Below are 18,819 nucleotides of genomic sequence, written 5' to 3' on the forward strand. Positions count from 1 at the left end.
ACAAATTTGCCTCAGTGGGCTTAACAGCAATGCAACATCCTGTCCTTAGACCCTCTCATCGGATAAGGAACAACTCCACAGCCCAAGCACCAAACACTTGCATACTGTTATACAAATTTGTGAGGGACAAATGTGCAAAAGCAGAGCAGTGATTGTGATTGTGCCTGTCTGTCTGCTAAGAGTGTGTGTGTGTGTGTGTGTGTGTGTGTGTGTGTGTGTGTGTGTGTGCGTGTGCGTGTGTGTGTGTATCAGTTAAACTTGGCCTGGTTATGTCTTCCTCAGTGTATGTGTATTAAGTTTGACATGACTACAGTATGTTCCCCATGTGTGTGTTTATGTGTGTATACAGCTCAGAGCAGGCGTGTCCCCTCACCGGGTGTGTGTGTCGGGGGCCCAGCCCCCCCTCTGGCGGGGGCCCTGGAGCCGCTGTGACTCCGCCAAGGGCTCGCCATGCGATGTGCTCATGAGCGCGTGCGTCGTGTGCCGCTTGGAGCGGTTCGCCAGGTACCTGGGCCGCAGGGAGGGAGGAGGGCAAGGTTGGGAGTGGGAGACAGGAAGCAGCGCTGGTCAGCTCTCTGTCCTCATTGGCTAACAGTCAGGGAAAACGGGAAAGGCCCGCCCCCTTCCCACTTCTGCCAACGGGTGTCATCATCCATATCATCTTGGCCAATCAGAAAAATCATACAACAGATGGAACTTTCCCAACTTATGGGTATCCCGCTATCCCCAACTTCCAATTGATGGATTGTTTTTGCGATTTTATTTTTTAATGATTTGTTTTGCAAGCTTGGGAGTTAGCAAAGCCGCATGAGAAAGAAAGAATGTGGGGAGGATCATTTGGGACCATCTGCAGAAAGAAAGACAGAAGCTTTTGGCCAGAGACTGAGAGAAAGGAGCTTGATTTGGTGGCATATTCTAATTGGAACTCTTGTGAAAGCCAGTTGCATGATGGAGAAAAGGGAGGAGAAAGGGGTGAGAAAAAGGGGCTGCCTGCCTTGGCAAAAAGCAGAGCTGCAGCCTAAAGGCACTCACTCCCAGCAACCCAGGACACCAGCGAAGTCTGTGGAGGTGCTGTCTGAGGAAGGAATACCTGAAGACTGTCGTTTACTGTACAGAGGGAATGCTGTACATTGGTTTTGTTTGTTTTTTTTTATTTCCTTGATTTTGGAGAAAATAATGTGACTGTGACGTGAATGTAAAGCTCTCGGAGACTGTAGCTATACAAATAAACTTGACTTGGAGAAGTCATCCTACCTTGGATGTCTGAATCATGCACTGCTAAACTCCTTACGCAAAACCTAGCTCTAAACTTTTCTCACTATTCAGATCTTCTGTTCAGGGCAATGCCTTGCCCATGCTCCTACTCCCATCCTGTGGATTCTAAGTGTATGCATGCATATTTAAGCTGGTTTTTAACCACAATGACTAAAACACTGCAATTTATCAAATATCTTTTAACTCTCAAATTGGCTGACTGAACTTTTGGGAAAAGAATTGATAGCATGTGAACAACAGCAAAATTCCTGTTGCATCTTAAGGAAGTGAATGATGATTACATTGTAATTACATGTTGACGCCCAATTTAAACAAAACATGGATTTGGAATTTTGTTTGATTAAAGTGTATAAACATTCAGACATCCAAAGTACGAGTATGCTCATGTCCGAGTGAAGTATTAAAATGTCCGAATCAACCCCTTCAAGAATCAATGCAATAAAATGTGCATGTTGAAATAATGAAGAATAAGTTTTTATACCTCAAGCTGATTTAATCCTAGACAAAGTTCAATCTTATATTGTGCTTATTGGTCTTTGTGGTCACAGGTTTTCGGCCTTCCAAAGTATCCATTTCAGACAACACCCCTCTCAAGTGCATCCCATCACCAAAGCCCATTAGCTATGCTGCCGCTTACCTCTGGACCGCCTCTTGGTCAGGCTCTCCATCTGATCCCTCTTCATCCACAGGAGCCACAGCAGGGATAGGGTGCTTTGGGTGAGAGAGAAAGGGTTACTTTAAATCAATAGCTCACTAGTCACTCACAGTTGATGACAGGAGTACATACAGAAAGTACACCCCATACATACATTCAGGTAACCTGCTAAAATCTGAACTTACTGGGCTGGCTACAAGAGGCGAGGGGCCCCGCGGCCTCTTTAGAAGCTGAGCATGGAGCTGTATGTTGGCCCCACCATCGGAGGCCCTCCGACCCAAGGGCCCCATACCGTTGAGCAGCTGCAGAGTGGGGGGCTGCAGCAATGACTGCTCCTATGGGAGCATTGGAGACAGGACATCAGATTAGATGAACAATCAAAAGGGAGTAATACATACCCTTTATATACAATCACACCAAAACAAATCAGTACCTTGTACTCCAGTTGTTGTGTGGGCTGTAGGCTTTGTGTGGGCATGAGGGTGTGCATGTGGCCAATGTTTGGGGTCAGCTGAGGGAAAGGGGGCTGGGGCACTGTGCCACGGGGGAAGCCTGGTGGAAGCTTCTGGAGTTCCTCCTGCATTTCTGTCCTGAGTGGGGAGCACATAAGTAAGATATTTAGGGTGGTTTCATATTAGGTACGATTGCTTCATACCATGCCCAAGTATGACTGCCCCCCTCCCTCTCTACTCCCCTTCTTTTCAGCTTTCACATTAGTAATGTTGTTCCGTCCCCGCATACACTTGTGTATCTACACACTCCAATACAATAGGTGGCTGTATACACCTAGTACATTTGCAATCCGCCAATAAAAACAAAGAAGCAGAAGAGTACACTTGCATCATCAACTACGGGACATTTGTTTATGATGTCGCTCCAGTGGCGTCAATCACGAGATCCCATGGAGTTGACCTTCACACTATGCCTACTATTATTGATATTATTTCTTCAGTAGACCAGAGAGATCCTTTCGCGGCTATGTTTGAACGGGACTGATGACAAAGGAGTCATTAAGACATTTTTATTTTGATTCTGTTTATTGGGTCCTAAATAAATTTCACTCATGCTAGTTTCAGTACCAGGACCTGGCTAGCCATCTGTGCGGCTGTGCCTATAGTCATGCTAGTTGAATACATGCATTTCTACCCTTGTCCTAAGCCACACACTTGTGCTCTTTCTGGACTGGACAACGTTGTGCAAAGCGATGCATTTTGTTTTGTGGGAAGACCAATAAGACTGGTGAGCACATGAGTCTGGGTAGAGTTGTGTGACATCATGGACCACAGCAAGCGCTTAAAAACTTGGCTTCATTTTGCTTGAAAAAATGCCAAACATTTTGTGCAAGAGAGGATGCACTACTGACATAACAAAACCCTCACCAGCATGGTATACAAATCAACCAGTGCACCGTGTTCGACGTGTTGTGTCAGTCTTTCTCTCGCTCACATGCCTCATCCTCCTCAGTCACCACCCAGCACCTCATCGCAATCGGGGAAGTGAAAATTAAATAACGTTTGTCTTACTCTTAACAGCGAGACAGCAAACTAGCTATATTTGATCAAATTGCTAAAAACAGTCAAATTTGTGCAAATACTGTACTGTAATTTTTCATAGATGTACGTTCACAAAAACGTTCCCTTCTTCTCTTTCGTTAACACCGACTTGGGCTGCAGCTCCCTGAACTGTAAATTAATGTGTTTAGACTGTTGCCGTGTTGTCATTTTGGTTACAGTTATAGTACAATGAATGATAAAAGAATGAACGGATTATTATTGAATAATATCATTTAATAACGGCAACCAAATTAAACTGTAAGAAATTAATTTACTGGTTCCATAAATTGTATGATATCAATTGTGAATATGACCTGTGTAAAGGTTTTTGAAAATTGAAGTTTTTCCTGTGAAATAAGCATGTGACCTATTTTGAAAGAATTGCAATTGAGACTCGTTAAGACCTGGAATCGATAAGTGCAATCGGAATCAGAATTGTTAAAATCCAAACAATACCCAACCCTAGTTATGACCTCACATAGCAGTCCACTCCCGTGTTTTGGTACAGTAGTTTTCACACCAGATGCAAACCATACCCGAGTGCACATGAACCATACTTGAGACCACCTTTTCAAGTGGATCGAGGTACGGTTCATTGAGCCATGCACGAGTATGGTACACAGTGTTAACTATAATCAAACGAACTGAACTTTGGGGCTCGGCTCCAGGACCGGGTGGGTCCCTGATGTGAAAGCCTCCTGAGAAAACAAGAGTTTCTGTTACCTAATTACAAAAGGTAGATCTGATACTCCAAGAGCTAAAAGAACAGCAAAACGAACACAAAAAACATCAATTGTGGTATTTTGTGTGTGTGTGTGTCTGTTACCTGGGGTCTGGTACGCCCACAGTGTGTCGTCTCATTGACAGGTAGCGCGCCATAGCTTCAGGAGATGGCTCCTCCCCTTCATCACTGTCCAATGCCATGCTACCATCCGGCTACACAATCAATACAGTGTTATTATCAGGCCATTAATATCAGAATCAGAATACTTTACTCATCCCCGAGAGGAAATTGGGTTCTATTACAGACACTCAAGCTCAAGTAAGAAAAAACTAAAAACTAACAAGATACAAGATAACAAGAACATAGAAACAAATAAAAACAAGAAAAACAGAAACAAATAGAAATAAAAGATAAAATAAAAAATAGAAATAAGAACAAAATATATCAACAAGTATGGTGCACATAACAACCTATCTATACAGCACTACCGCAGCACACAACAAACAGCACAAATAAAACCTGACAGGGTAAAACAAGTCGAAGGGCCCGTCCAATGACCATTAACTCCGAGTGTCTGACACTCTGAGGGAGGAGTTGTAAAGTTTGATGGCCACAGGCAGGAATGACCGCTCTGTGGTGCTTTTCGGCAGAATGAGTCTATTACTAAAAGTACTCTTGTGCCCAACCAGCACGCCATGGAGTGGGTGGGAGACATTGTCCATGATGGCACATAATTTCAACAGCGTCCTCCTCTCAGAAACTGCCGCCAGAGAATCCAGTTCGACCCCCACAACATCACCGGCCTTGCGGATCAGTTTATTGAGCTTGTACTGACATGTATGTGCTTGTAAGTGTCTGGCTGTACTAAGGTTTGAGGTTATGCAATCAGTATTAATTAATCACTGCGTGGACAGATGACTGCTAACTGTTCCATTTTGTGTTACCATTTGACAATATGGTTGTAGTAGCAGGCCACAAACATAGTGCATGATTTATAGGGGTTGTCATAATGACTTCAGTCTAGCCTGTCAAGCACCACAATCTGCCCTCGTTGACCACCTGCCGCAGTTATGGCAACAAACCATTGTAGAGTGTTAAGGTGAAAGCCAAGGGGCAAATGCTGGGGCAACTCACCTCAACAATCTGGTTCTCTGGATTGATGAGTTGGACATGGGGAACAGTCATGCTAACTGGATTACCCTGCTGATCTGTCTGCTGGATACACGCATGCACACACACATGCACGGACACGCACACGCACACGCACACACACACACACACACACACACACACACACACACACACACACACACACACACACACAGAGGTAAGGACATGTGAGGATTGCTCAGACCAACTGGCTTGCAATCTTCTTAGCGCAGCATGATTGACAGATATGAGCCAGAAACCTTCAACTCCTTTCAATGACTGGATTTAAAAGAGGGTAAGCAGTTGTTTCCCCACATAGAGGCTTAATCTAAATGGGCCACTCAGGTCTATGTTGCGTCCTGCTGCCAGTTGTTTGGTAATAGTTTGGTAATGTTTGGAAAACTGAAGCACTGACTGAACAATTATATCACACAAATATCATTGAAGAATCCTTAAACTGAGTGCTGTACTTGTGGCAATAGGTGCATGATTTGTGCACCAGAGCTGAGAATTTCTGCCAATATACTGAAGAGCTACTGGGTTAAGATGACCGAGGAGGGCTCTCTTTTGAATTAACTGAGTCCATTCAGATGATGATTTGTATATCGAACCATGAGGGGACTTCGAAGTTCAATAGCGGGTCAGTCAGCTGTCACTGCAGTGTCTAAGGGCCTTAAAAATATCCAGTGTACTCCCTCTAGATCCCACTCAAATCCATCTCTGCTCAACATCTACTGTTTACAATAATGTTCTGTCAACCAGAGGAGTGTGGATTTACCATCTCAAACAATTATGAAATAATAAGTTTTTTTCATATTACCAGAAAGCTCAATATAATCCTGACTAAAGCCTGGTCTCAAATAACCACCCTGTCTCTCACAGTTGTCATTGAATTTTCTGTGTTAGAAAGTGAAATCAGGCAACTTAAGCTGTTAGATCTAAACTATACACAAACACTGTAATTGTGTGATATATCATTCTTGTTTTAAGGCTCTGGAAAGGTATTTCTTACTTACTAGTATGGCTCTTAAACATTTTTGATGGTAAAAATTAACAATTCCTTCACAGATAATAAAGCATGTATAGCTCAACTTCTTCCAAAAAGTATTTAAATTGACACAGGTATGGTCTTGTCCATGGAAAATTAAGACATGAGACCTGACCATCATCTTGCTCTGAAAACTAATAAACCACCAATTACCTGTACAGCATTGAGGGGATAGCCAATAGGGCGTGTTGGCGGAGCGACACGGAGAGTCTTATGTTTCTTGAGGCGATCAGCTAGCAGGCTGTAGATGGCACTGTAGTGATCATATGCATCTGTGTGTAGGGACTGGAGAAAGAAGACCAATCATTTGCTGCCATTTAGTTTGGGCTGTCGTTAATTGCTTGACTTATTCAATAGCTTTTTTCTAAGTATGCTTTTATTATTTTGGTCAGTTCAAGACAGAATCAAGAAAAAGGGAATAGATGGAGGATTCGGGAAAGTGCAATTTCAGATATGTTATTTGACAACAGATAACTCAAGTTGGACATTAAGACCCCCATTTTTGTGAATAAAAGCATGCTGTGCAAAACACAGTCAAGTTCATAGTGTGCAGCGTGCTTGGGGTGTGGCAAGCACACTTTTGGTGTTTTTGTAAAAGATGCACATTTGGGAATGGGGAGGAATATACAATGATGAGCCAAAACATTATGACCACCTGCCTTATATGCTGTTGGTCCTCCATGTGCCACCAAAACAGTGCCAATCCGCTGAGGCATGGACTCTACAAAACCCCTGAAGGTGTCCTGTGGTATCTAGCATCAAAACATTAGCAGCAGATCCTTCAAATCCTGCAAGTTGCGAGGTGGAGCTGCCATGGATCAGACTTGTTGGTCCAGCACATCCCACAGATGCTCAACTGGATTGAGAGCTGAAGAATTTGGAGGCCAGGGCAACACCTTGAACACTTCACCATGTTCCTCAAACCATTCCCAAACAATGTGTGCAGTGTGGCAGGGCGCATTATCCTGCTGAAAGAGGCTACTGCTATCAGGGAATACCATTGCCATTAAGGGGAGCACCAGGTCTCCAACGATATTTAGGTAGGTGGCACGTATCAAATTGATGTCCACATGAATGGCCGGACCCAGGGTTTCCCAGCAGATCATTGTCTAGAGCAGCACAGTCCCTCCACTGGCTTGTCATCGTCCCACAGGGTATCCTGGTGCCATCACTTCCCCAGATGAACAGCACACACGTACATGGCCATCAACATGATCTAAAAGAAAACGGGATTCATGGGACAAGGCGACATTCTTCCACTGCTCCAAGGTCCAGTTCCAACACTCATGTGCCCATTGTAGGCGCTTTCGATGGTGGACAGGGGTCATCATGGGCACCCTGGCCAGTCTGCGGCTATGCAACCCCATATGCAGCAGGGTGCGATGCACTGCATGTTGTGACACATTCCTCCTGTAATCACCATTAAAATTTTCTGTGACTTTTGCCCAGTAGACCTTCTGTTGGTTTGGACCAGAAGGGATAGGCTTCATTGCCCTCGCACATTGACGAGCCTTGAGTGCCAAACACCCGGTTGCCAGTTTGTGGTTTGTCCCTCCTCGGACCACTGTTGGTAGGTACTCAACACCCCACAAGCCTTGCCATTTCAGAGATGCTCTGATCCAGTTGTCTGGCCCTAACAATTTGGCCCTTGTCAAAGTCGCTCAGGTCTTCATCATGCCCATTACTCCTGCATCCATGTCGACTATAAGAACTGATTGTTTGCTTGCCATCTAATCCAGTGTTTCCCAACCTAGTCCTCAAGGAACACCTATCCTGCAGATTTTCTTTGCAACCCTGAATAGGTACCCGTTTGTAGTTATTCAGCCAATCAGCAATGAATTATGTCAGCTGTTGCACACCTTGCATAATTAAGTGCTGTGAGATGATTGGTTGAGTAGGTACAAGCAGGGCTACCTGTGCAGGGTTACAATGAAAATCTGCAGGATAGGTGTTCCTTGAGGACTGGGTTAGGAAACGCTGATCTAATCTACCCAGACTCTGACATGTGCCCTTGTTTGGAGATGATTAACTTTATTCGGTTCACCTGTGTGGTCATAATGTTTTGGTTTATTAGTGTATTATCAACAGTTTGGGTGGGGCTGGAACTGAATGAACCAATCAAATCTCCCCTTTTCCTTCTCTTTAAAATGAACACACTGCTGATTTGGTGATAGAAGCAAGAGGGTGCAGTCTGCAGCCTTCCACACAGAAAAAGTCTAACAAGAAGAAAGCGATGTTTTTGTGTGGGAAGCGCAGAATCACCTGGAAAATATGGACCAGGTTTTATTTAAATAAATGAATTACCAGTCGGAAGCAACAGGATACAATCAGCAAAAATTAGTTTTCATGGCAGAACTAAACAACAAACAAACATAAGTGTCTATGTGCGTATACATGTATGTATGTATGTATGTATGTATGTATGTATGTATGTATGTATGTATGTATGTATGTATGTATAAGCATAAGCGTGTATTTGTATGCATCTCACCTGTAGCGTGCGCTCTCGGTCCAAGCCCATTTCAGACATAGCCATGAGCACCTGATCATTGATGAGCTCTGTCTCTCTCTCCGTCTTAACCTGCTCACACTCCGCTATCAACTAGAGGGATTATGGGTGGCAGGGAGGTATGGAGAAGGAGAGAGTGAGTGAGGAGGAAAAAAGGTGAGCGAGAGAGAGAGGGGACAGGAGAGTAAGTGTGAGAGAAGTGATGAAAGAGAAGAAAAAGGAACATAATCTATCAAAATGTTGCATTTTTGCATTAAGTGGTTCTGCTGCCATGCTTCCTACAAGGTGAAGCCATGCTGACGAGCCTTACCCTGTCGAAGTCTGGGTCTGGGTCACCTTGCCTCATCCACTTGTTCTTACAAATCTGCTCCATGGATAGCCGCCTGCTGGGCTCCAACACCAGCATGTGTCTGATCAAGTACTCGCAGTCTGCAGCACAATCCAGAATAGAATCACATGAGCAAAAACACAGAATTTCAAGAAACATTATTCAAAACATAACAAACCACAAGTGTAGAAAAACTTAAGATTAGAGTTGGGACCGAGCCAATCTAATATTGGTCTCAGGTGCCGATACTGATGTAATTCACTCATCAGATATTGGACTGACATTACCGATCCTCGACCGATCCAGATTTCAGTCCGATGTTTTTATGAATTATAAATATGTAGCTAATGTAATTTTAAGCCCATAGCCAAAATGGTATATATATATATATATATATATATATATATAAAAGTTCAGGTAGTATGTGTTTTGATTGCGGGGACGCTGGACACAAGCGCTTGGATTGCCCACATAGCACAGGGAGGCGGAGGATACAGAATCCCTACCAGGCGCTGAAGCAGGGGCGAATTAGCGAGGAGGCGGGGAAGTGATGAAGCCGATGGCCATGGGCAAACAAGTGAAATCCCACAAAATGCAAACCTGGAGTCTCCTAAATTCCATAGTCTACTACTACTACTATTCTTGGCTGCTCCCGCTAGGGGTCGCCACAGTGGATCATCCGTTTCCTAAATTGACCTTTCGCAAAGTACCGCCCCAGAACGGTGCTTGTCCAATCCTACCTTAGCAACGGTCCGTCAGGCTTTCAAACAAAACAAAATGCTGAAACGGTGTGCCTATGGGATCTGCAAATCAGATACTAGATATCTGAAAAGTTTGGAGGGGGTGTAATTTTCTTTCCCTTCCCGAAACCCAGAATGCAAGAAGCGCAATATCAGCAATAGATTTCGCAGTACAGAAGACCCCATGGCCAGCTTAATCCATCCAAAATCAACAAAAATACCTGTCTGCTCCAAGCTAAGCTTGCTACTAGCTATTATTGATAGCAAATACAGCTAACGTATTATTACTGTTACTTTTACCCACACAATGTGCTGATTTCTTCCTTCATGTTTTGGTGTTTTCCGGCTACTTCCTGGATAGTTCTGAAATGCTTGACGGGCATAGCAACAGTAACTATGGGGGGCGGGACTTTGCGAAAGGTCAATTCCATAGTAATTCGGAAAATTCAAAATGGCCGTAGATGACGTAGTAACTGTATAAGAGGGACCCAGTGTGCATTAAATTTGTGGTGCTGCATAACCTCCTCAGCAGCTGAACCCAGGCAGGAGGCACAGAGTGACAGGAAGGAGGTGGTGGCGGACCCACCTGTCACCGAAAGCCAGGAGGAGGATGACGATGAAATACAGTACGATTCTGATTCAGATGGCACGGTAACAGAATCCCAGCGACCAACCAGTGAACCGTACATTTTGGAGGAAATCAATGTTTTTTTTGGAGGAAACTTTGGACAACTCTGTCGAAGTAATTGATTATTTTCCAGACACAACTAAATTTCTCAAAACTGTCACAGCACTGCAAAAACTTGTAGGGTTTGTCTTTATGCACGCTCAAAAATCCAGATAAGAAAATCAAAGAAGGCTGAATCAGTTCATCTGGATACAATGTTCATTAAGGGGTGGCATGGCTCTGGAGGTAGAGCGGGTCGTCTAGTAATCAGAAGGTTGCTGGTTCGATCCCCGGCTCCTGCAGAGTATGTCGAAGTGTCCTTGAGCAAGACACTGAACCTCCAACTGTTCCTGATGAGCAGGATGGTGCCTTGTATGGCAGCCTCCACCATCAGTGTATGAATGTGTATGTGAATGGGTGAATGTGAGGCATGCATTGTAAAGCGCTTTGAGTGGTCGGTAGACTAGAAAAGTGCTATATAAATGCAGTCCATTTACCATTTACACACTTTTGCCTCTATGGGAGAAGCATGCAAAAACAGACATACAATTGCAGTTTATCCAGGGGGACGTAGCGCCTGGGAGGATCATGCTATTCTCCCCAGCTCCCCCTCCCCCCAGAACAGGCGCCCCGAGTGACCAGAGGAGGCGCCAGTGTAGCGACCAGGACACATACCCACATCCGGCTTCCCACCCGCAGATACGGCCAATTTTGTCTGTAGGGACACCCAACCAAGCTGGAGGTAACACGGCAGGGATGGAAATTAGCACCCGCTACACGCCAAATGTGAGTGGATTTGCCTATTGGCGGGTAAATTTGCTCAACCTACCAGCCAAGGTGGCGGGTAAAGAAAAGTAGCAATTTGTGACATACTGAATCATGAATCTGCCTTATTTCCCACCTACTCTGCCTCTGATTGGCTAGTAATTGTTGCCATCGTTGGTTAGCCAATCAGAGGCAGAGTATAAGGACGCTTGTCTTGTGAGTTTGCTAATTAACACAGACACTTTAGAGGACGAGGAGAGAGCCAGAAAACACAATGTGGCGTTACATCGCAGGGGTTAAGAGGTCTGCAGAGAAAACATCCCAGGAGGAGACACAGGTTAAAGAGTCGAAGACGAAACGAAAACGTTTTTTTAATGAGAAGTGGAAAATAACTGACAACGGAGACAGAGAGTCCCATGATTGGTTAGTTTACGAGGAGACAAGCCAGACAATGCTCTGTTCGGTATGTCGTCAACACGCTTCGGATGCCAACAAGAAAGCTAACGGGAGGGGAAGGGGAATGCTCAGAAATGCGACACTGAAAATTCAGAATCTGATTCTGACGAGTAGTTAAAAAAGTAGTAAAACACACGCACAAACATACAGCCTTTGTGTTCAGCTTGTCCTCTGTAAAGTATGTAAATTTAATTCGGATTCTGTAGAGGGCCTTGGTAAAAATGTATAAATGAGTTCCTAATTCACATAATTAGTTTTATTGAGACATTTCTTTACTGTGTAAAGCTATAATAGCTTTCCAATTTTGCATTTCTCTTTCACATCACTGTTGTAATAAGGTGCATATTGAACAGGGGGATATACAGTAGTAGAAAAGGTGCAAAATAATGAAATCTGAGGAATAGAGACTTGTGTATGACAATCTTTGATGGATACTATTCAATTAGCTGTAGAGGAAATGTAACTTTACTTATTGGAAACATAATTTAATTGGACCCATACTGACAACTGACACAATTCCTTCTACTTGTTACAGTCTTGGTTTATGTAATAATAAAGGGAATTTTGGTGGCACTGATATACACTGGTTATTTTTTGACAAATATGTTAAATGTTTTAAAGGTAGTGTACACAATTTTGAAAACCATAGAAGAGTAAACTAGATTTTGAAAATAGTATTTTAAGAGTTTAAATGTTTAAAATAGCCTATTGCTTGGATATTGTAGATCTTGTTTTATTATTTTTCCATGCAGTTACACACTGCCGGTTAAAACAAGAAAGTGGCTGGTAAAAAAATTGAGTGGCTGGTAGATTTTGGAATTCACCAGCCACAGTGGCAGGTGGACAAAAAAGTTAATTTCCACCTCTGTAACACGGGGATTTGAAGTGGCGATCCCCGTGTTGGTATGCACCGGAATCGACCACTATGCTACCTGGACACCCAGATCACCAAGTCTTTCATTGAAACTACTTATTATTATTCAGTTTATGATCAATCCCGAGCGATAAAAAGCAATGTAAAGAGGCATTTTTGAGTCATAAATAATTAAGACATCAACACCGCAAAAAGGATGTCCTATTTAATCATAGTAAGGTGTTCTTCATACTTAGTACAGAAATATCAAAATTTGATCACTAAATGTACACATCTACAAATGTAAAATGCATCACTGTTCACATGTGGCGGTAGATAGACATGCGAATAGCTGATAATATATCCTTACAAATAAACATTCACTCCGATCATACTTCAATAATGTAATCTACTTTTAATGGAGGGGTAAGGCGGAGAAAGGAATAGGAGAGGTGAGAGTGAGTGAGTTGTGTGCTGCAGTACAATTGCATCTCTCTCTCTCTCTCTCTCTCTCTTTTGTCTCACCTGTGGACATGAAGAAGGGTATACGGAACTTGCCACTGAGGACTCGTGCCCTCAGGTTTTGGAGAGTGCTGCCATCAAAGGGCAGGGCACCACAGACCAGCACATACAGCACCACACCAAGGCTCTGTACAGAGAGGAACACAATCAAAGAAGATTTAAACAAAAAAGTAGCCAAAATTTCATCACCTCAAATTGAACTTGATGTTAAGTAGCGGCCCTTTTCTCTGGTTACAAGAGTTAGCTACTCAAATACTATCTAAATAACAGCTGATTTTCATGTCCAATGTAAAGCTGGTATCGATGTCTTGCCTGCCAACAAAATAAGTGCTGTTTTACAGCGAAAAAAGAAAAGAAAAAAAAAGAAACGAAAATGTGAAGCCAGCCAGTATGCAGACTTTCCATTGTGTGTCTTTTATCTACATAAGTGTAACTTATCTATTATTTTTATTAATATATCCCTTAGAGGTCGGCTCACCCAGATGTCTACTTTAGGACCATCATATTCCTTGCCCTCAAAGAGTTCTGGAGCAGCGTAGGGAGGACTGCCACACCATGTCTTCAACAGCTGACCCCGAGAAAATAGGTTACTAAAGCCAAAGTCTGGAAAGAGAGTGAAGGAATGGATGGAGAGAGGTTTTATTCAATCATACCCCTTTCTCCTGCTGGGGATATTTAATACATTTAGGACAATGGTCTTTACACACACAGAAACAACTCACCTACATACTACACGCACTTAAGAGATTATGAAAGCCAATTATTAAGAAACATGCCTGTGTGCGCGCAAATGCACAGCTGCACAGGCACACACCTGCAATCTTTTTTTTTTTTTTGTGGTATTTTTTCACCTTTATTAGACAGTGACAGTGACGTGACAGACAGGAAATGTGGGAGAGAGAGAGAGGGGTATGACATGCAACAAAGGTCACCGGCTGGAATCGAACCGGTGATGGTTGCGACCATGTGGTATGCGCTGTAACCATTTGGCTATGGAGGTGCCCCAACACACCTGCAATCTTAATGTTGAGATTGTGGTCCAGCAACAGATTCTCTGCCTTCAGGTCTCGGTGGACAATATTGCGACAGTGGCAGAAGTGAACCGCTGCCACGATCTGTTTGAACTTCTTTCTGGCGTCCTTCTCTGCCATGCGCCCATGAGCCACCAGGTGGTCTGCAGGACACACATCGAGTGGATAAGGAAATAAATCCCAAGTTTCAGTCATCTGTACTTTGACGGCTCCATTAATTTAACATGAACAGGTTCTGCACAGTTTAGATTAGACACAAAAAAAAGAGGCTAGAAATGTTGTCCAACTTGCTGTGGAGACGCAATTGCATAAACCAAGGGAATCTTACTGGAACAAGGTCAACAATTTTTCGAATGAGGCACTGCCACTGCAATTGTTCTCTAATTGAACAGCTTTGAGGCTGAGCAACCTTGAGCTGAGCAACACCAACAGTTAAATTTAATACACAACATGCCTACAAAGCATTACGATCCACCCCCCTTTACCATCAAACGGATCAATCCAGCTGAATGCTATGATCCCCATTATATCAAGTAAAAGAGGGGATGCAGATGGAGATGGAGAGCCCAGTTATTGTCAAGCCCAAGACAGTTTAAGCAGGTACAATGCAAAGGCGCTGATACCTCAACATTATGACATGGTTACATTATTTCGTATCATTACTTTACTCTGACACAGGTCAGCCTTTGAAGGGACTGCAAATACAGAGAGTTTCACAAGTTGAAGTCAAGAAAGTGAAGGTTTTGAACAATGGGAGTGCCTTACCAAATATTTCTCCTCCACTGGCATACTCTGTTACAAGGTAGATCATCCTCTCTGTGTCCATAACCTAGAAACACACAGACAATTGATAACAACCGAGATGAACAAGCACATGCCTGTTGTAACCAGAAAACATAGCATGTAACCTGCTATGATCAGCATGCTTAAAAAGAGGGTGGCTGACAAACACCAACAGCTTGGGGCTGCCAAACCCATAAAACCACCACAGGTAACATCAGGCCTTGTTTAACCAACACATATGTGTCCTTTCCCCACTGGGCCGCAGGGATCAGGTGTGCAATGTAAGCAGCACCAGTAGCTTTTGTGTGTGTGTGTGTGTGTGTGTGTGTGTGTGTGTGTGTGTGTGTGTGTGTGTGTGTGTGTCACCGGAGATTCGTAATGAATGAAATATTTCTACACTTCTCATAATAACATAAAAGATCTCTAATGTTGTGTTTTGCGCCACTGCTTCAGCAGAGCATCTCTCACTCCCAGTCAGTCAGCCCCCCACCACAACCACCACTGTATGCAAGTGCATGCGCGCGCACACGCACGCACGCACGCACGCACGCACGCACACACACACACACACACACACACACACACACACGGAACATTCCTGGCTGCACCCGAGAGACCAAGGCATTTTGAGGACACAATATCATTTGAGGTAAGTAACGTTACAGTACCCACCACAGTTATCCACTAGTCCAAACACAACCCCCCCTCCCCTTTTTCTCCCAAACTGTACTTGGCCAATTACCCCACTCTTCCGAGTCTTCCCAGTCGCTGCTCCATCCCTTTTGCCGGGACGGGGAGGGCTGCAGACTACCACATGTTTTCTTTGATACATGTGGAATTCCCAGCCGCTTCTTTTCAACTGACAGTGAGAAGTTTCGCCAGGGGGATGTAGCGCGTGGGAGGTCACACTATTCCCCCAGTCACCCCCCCCCAGAACAGGCACCCTGACTGACCAGAGGAGGCACTACGACAAGGACACATACCCACATCCGGCTTCCCACTAGCAAACACGGCTAATTGTGTCTGTAGGGACGCCTGACCAAGCTGGAGGTAACACGGGGATTTGAACTGGCAATCCCCATATTGGTAGGCAACAGAATAGACCAGTACGCTATCCGGACGCCCTCCAAACACAATTTTATCATTATCAGTGTATGACAGCAAACGGATAAAGTGACAGCTGAAGTTATCATTGATAATTAACGGTAATCTAACATTAGTGAAGTTAAGTAACATTAACGTTAGCTAACGATGTTAGCTGTCAGGCTCCTCATTTATGTCAAATGACATATCCGGCTGCTTGTAGTGGAAAAACAATGTATTACATAAGTAACATTATAGCTAGCTAGCTAACATTAGCTGAGCCTAATTATCTAACGTTAACATTATTACCAGTGGTTCTCACCTTGTTTAATTTAATTAATATAAATTAACATCTCTTTAAAATTATCTCCCAGCTGCCCAGGTAGCGTAGTGGTCTTTTCCGTTGCCTAACAACACAGGGATCACAGTTCGAATCCCTATGTTGCCGCCGACTTGGTCAGGCGTCTCTACAGACACAATTGGCCGGCCGTGTCTGCGGGTGGGAAGCCAGATGTGGGTATGTGTCCTGGTCACTGCACTAGCACCTCCTCTAGTCGGTCGGGGTGCCTGTTTGGGGGGGGGGGGGCTGAGGGAATAGTGTGATCCTCCCATGCACTATGTCCCCCTGGCAAATCTCCTCACTGTCAGGTGAAACAAAGCAGTTGGTGACTCCACATGTATCAGAGGAGACATGTGGTAGCCTGCAGCCCTCCCCGGATCGGCAAAGGGGATGGAGCAGCGACCGCGAAGACTCGGAAGAGTGGGGTACTTGGCCGGATGCAATTGGGGAGAAAAGGGGGGGCGGGATTGTTTCCCTAGGACAAGAACTAAACCGAAATAATGACCCTGCTAGCCAGTGAGTGCGACGAATGGGGAAAGATGTACCCATTACTCAGCTGTTTGGCAGCAGTTGCACTTTTCATTCTGCAGGGTCCGAAATTAACTTTTTGGCTTACCGGCCAAGGGGGCTAGTAGATGAAAAAAATCTACCGGCAAGCACATTTTTTTAGTGGCCAAAATAATTAGTAGCCTTTTTTGTGCCATACATACATTTTCAGTACATATCAATGTGTTGAATAAAAGCTTTTAAAAATATGACAAGAGCAGATTTGAAGCAAAAATATTTTTATGTAAAATTAGTCGGTGGTTAAACAATAAAATGTTACAAGTATGATTTCATGTTTTATTTGCAGTATTATTATAACTGCTCGAGTGCTCCACATGCTCATCCCTAGTCCCAGACTACTTCTCACTCTACAGCAGCCACTCTCTTTGCACCGTCCATGAAGTCTGGCCTCCTGCTCCTGACAGAGTCTTGGTGCCAGAGATCAACAGCACTGGTTGGGGTCATACTCCCTGATCTCGGGAGATGACAGCTGCACCATGAGTAGATCCGAGAGTGTGTCTGAGTTGAGGTTTTAACCTGTTTCATGGTGTTGAATGCAGTACCCAAAGCGGTGACTTTTTTTTATCCAAACTGCAAAAATCAAACATCACATTAATTCACACATTATGTAATACTATTAATTTAATCAGTTAATAATTCAAGAAAATTATGCCATCTGATATAGCTAGCTAGTCAGCCACAGTCTTTTGCTGCGCATAACAAGATTGGTGCTGACGAGTCGCGAGAGATAACACAGCTAGCACACAGCTAACGTTATTGCAAGCTAGGTGTCACATATTAGTGCTAGCTGGCTAACGTTAGCTACAGCCAGCACTTTGTTTACGCAGTTTAAGGATATTTTGAGATGACAACTAAATTCACTTACTCGCACATCCATTAGAAGTCGGAGAGTGGTCTCGCCTTCTTGCCAAAGGCATGCACAGTCCTAAACATGTTCTGCATTTTCATGCAGGTCTGCCTGGACATGGCTATTAGCGCCTTTACGGAGGATGTTGCGAGGAGAGGCTCTGATTGAGCCCGAGAGGCATTCATACAGGTAATGTGACATCTGGAGGTCTCATGTTCCTTGATCTTTTCTACCTTCATTAGCTTGTTACCGATGACAAATGAATTGCTACGGTTTTTGGCATACTGGCGACAGACGGAACAACTCATTATCACGGTCTGTGCATTATACTCCAGCCAGCCTCTTGCAGCTCCTTTTTATCGCCATACCTCCACTTTTCACTAAACTTTCTTTTTTTTTCGGTTTGGTGGTGATGGTGGCTTTTTCCTCCTCTTCGGGGCATGGTTGTCTTTTTGATGGTGGTTTTGCGCCTTCTAAATATCGCCACATAACCGGTGTTGATCGCTAACATTAGTTAAAAGAATAGAGTAGGCTAGTACCGAGTTTGACGGGTGCTGCTGTCATTCTTGTGTTATCCGCCAGTAGCGTCCAGCAACATTCCAAGGCACTTTGATAGGTTAATTTCTGTTATTGTTGTTGTTATGTTATTGCTCTAATGCACTTTAGTTGGTTAATTTCTGTTATTGTTGTTGCTATGTTATTGCTGTTGCTAAGGAGAGGGGGAGAGAGAGAGAGAGAGAGAGAGAGAGAGAGAGAGCGAGAGCGAGAGCGAGAGCGAGAGCGAGAGAGAGAGAGAGAGAGAGAGAGAGAGAGAGATGGGGGGGGATTAAGTGGTTGGATTTCACTCTTTTTGTTACTCGCCATGTGGCAGGTAGTCTTCTGAGATTTACTCGCCAATCAGAAAATCTACTAGCGTTTGGCGGG

General features: G+C 44.0%; 1 protein-coding gene across 5 annotated transcripts in view; it reads right to left on the reverse strand.

Annotated features, from left to right (window-relative positions):
- The window catches only part of sik3 (SIK family kinase 3), a 96,583-nt gene that overhangs the window by 23,659 nt on the left and 54,105 nt on the right, over positions 1-18,819 (reverse strand). For 3 of the 5 annotated variants that reach the window (XM_056283507.1, XM_056283505.1, XM_056283504.1), the window contains exons 3-15: positions 15,041-15,104; positions 14,257-14,418; positions 13,723-13,847; positions 13,248-13,371; positions 9,224-9,342; positions 8,896-9,006; positions 6,558-6,689; positions 5,342-5,422; positions 4,310-4,419; positions 2,364-2,520; positions 2,116-2,265; positions 1,913-1,986; positions 374-508 (exon numbers count right to left, since the gene is read on the reverse strand). In XM_056283507.1, coding sequence (XP_056139482.1) covers positions 374-508; positions 1,913-1,986; positions 2,116-2,265; positions 2,364-2,520; positions 4,310-4,419; positions 5,342-5,422; positions 6,558-6,689; positions 8,896-9,006; positions 9,224-9,342; positions 13,248-13,371; positions 13,723-13,847; positions 14,257-14,418; positions 15,041-15,104 — 1,544 coding nt within the window. The remainder of the gene's footprint in view (positions 1-373; positions 509-1,912; positions 1,987-2,115; positions 2,266-2,363; positions 2,521-4,309; positions 4,420-5,341; positions 5,423-6,557; positions 6,690-8,895; positions 9,007-9,223; positions 9,343-13,247; positions 13,372-13,722; positions 13,848-14,256; positions 14,419-15,040; positions 15,105-18,819) is intronic. The other 2 variants (XM_056283503.1, XM_056283506.1) reach the window with 2 other exon arrangements.

Source organism: Lampris incognitus, chromosome 7, assembly GCF_029633865.1.
Source record: "Lampris incognitus isolate fLamInc1 chromosome 7, fLamInc1.hap2, whole genome shotgun sequence".
Lineage (NCBI taxonomy): Eukaryota > Metazoa > Chordata > Actinopteri > Lampriformes > Lampridae > Lampris > Lampris incognitus.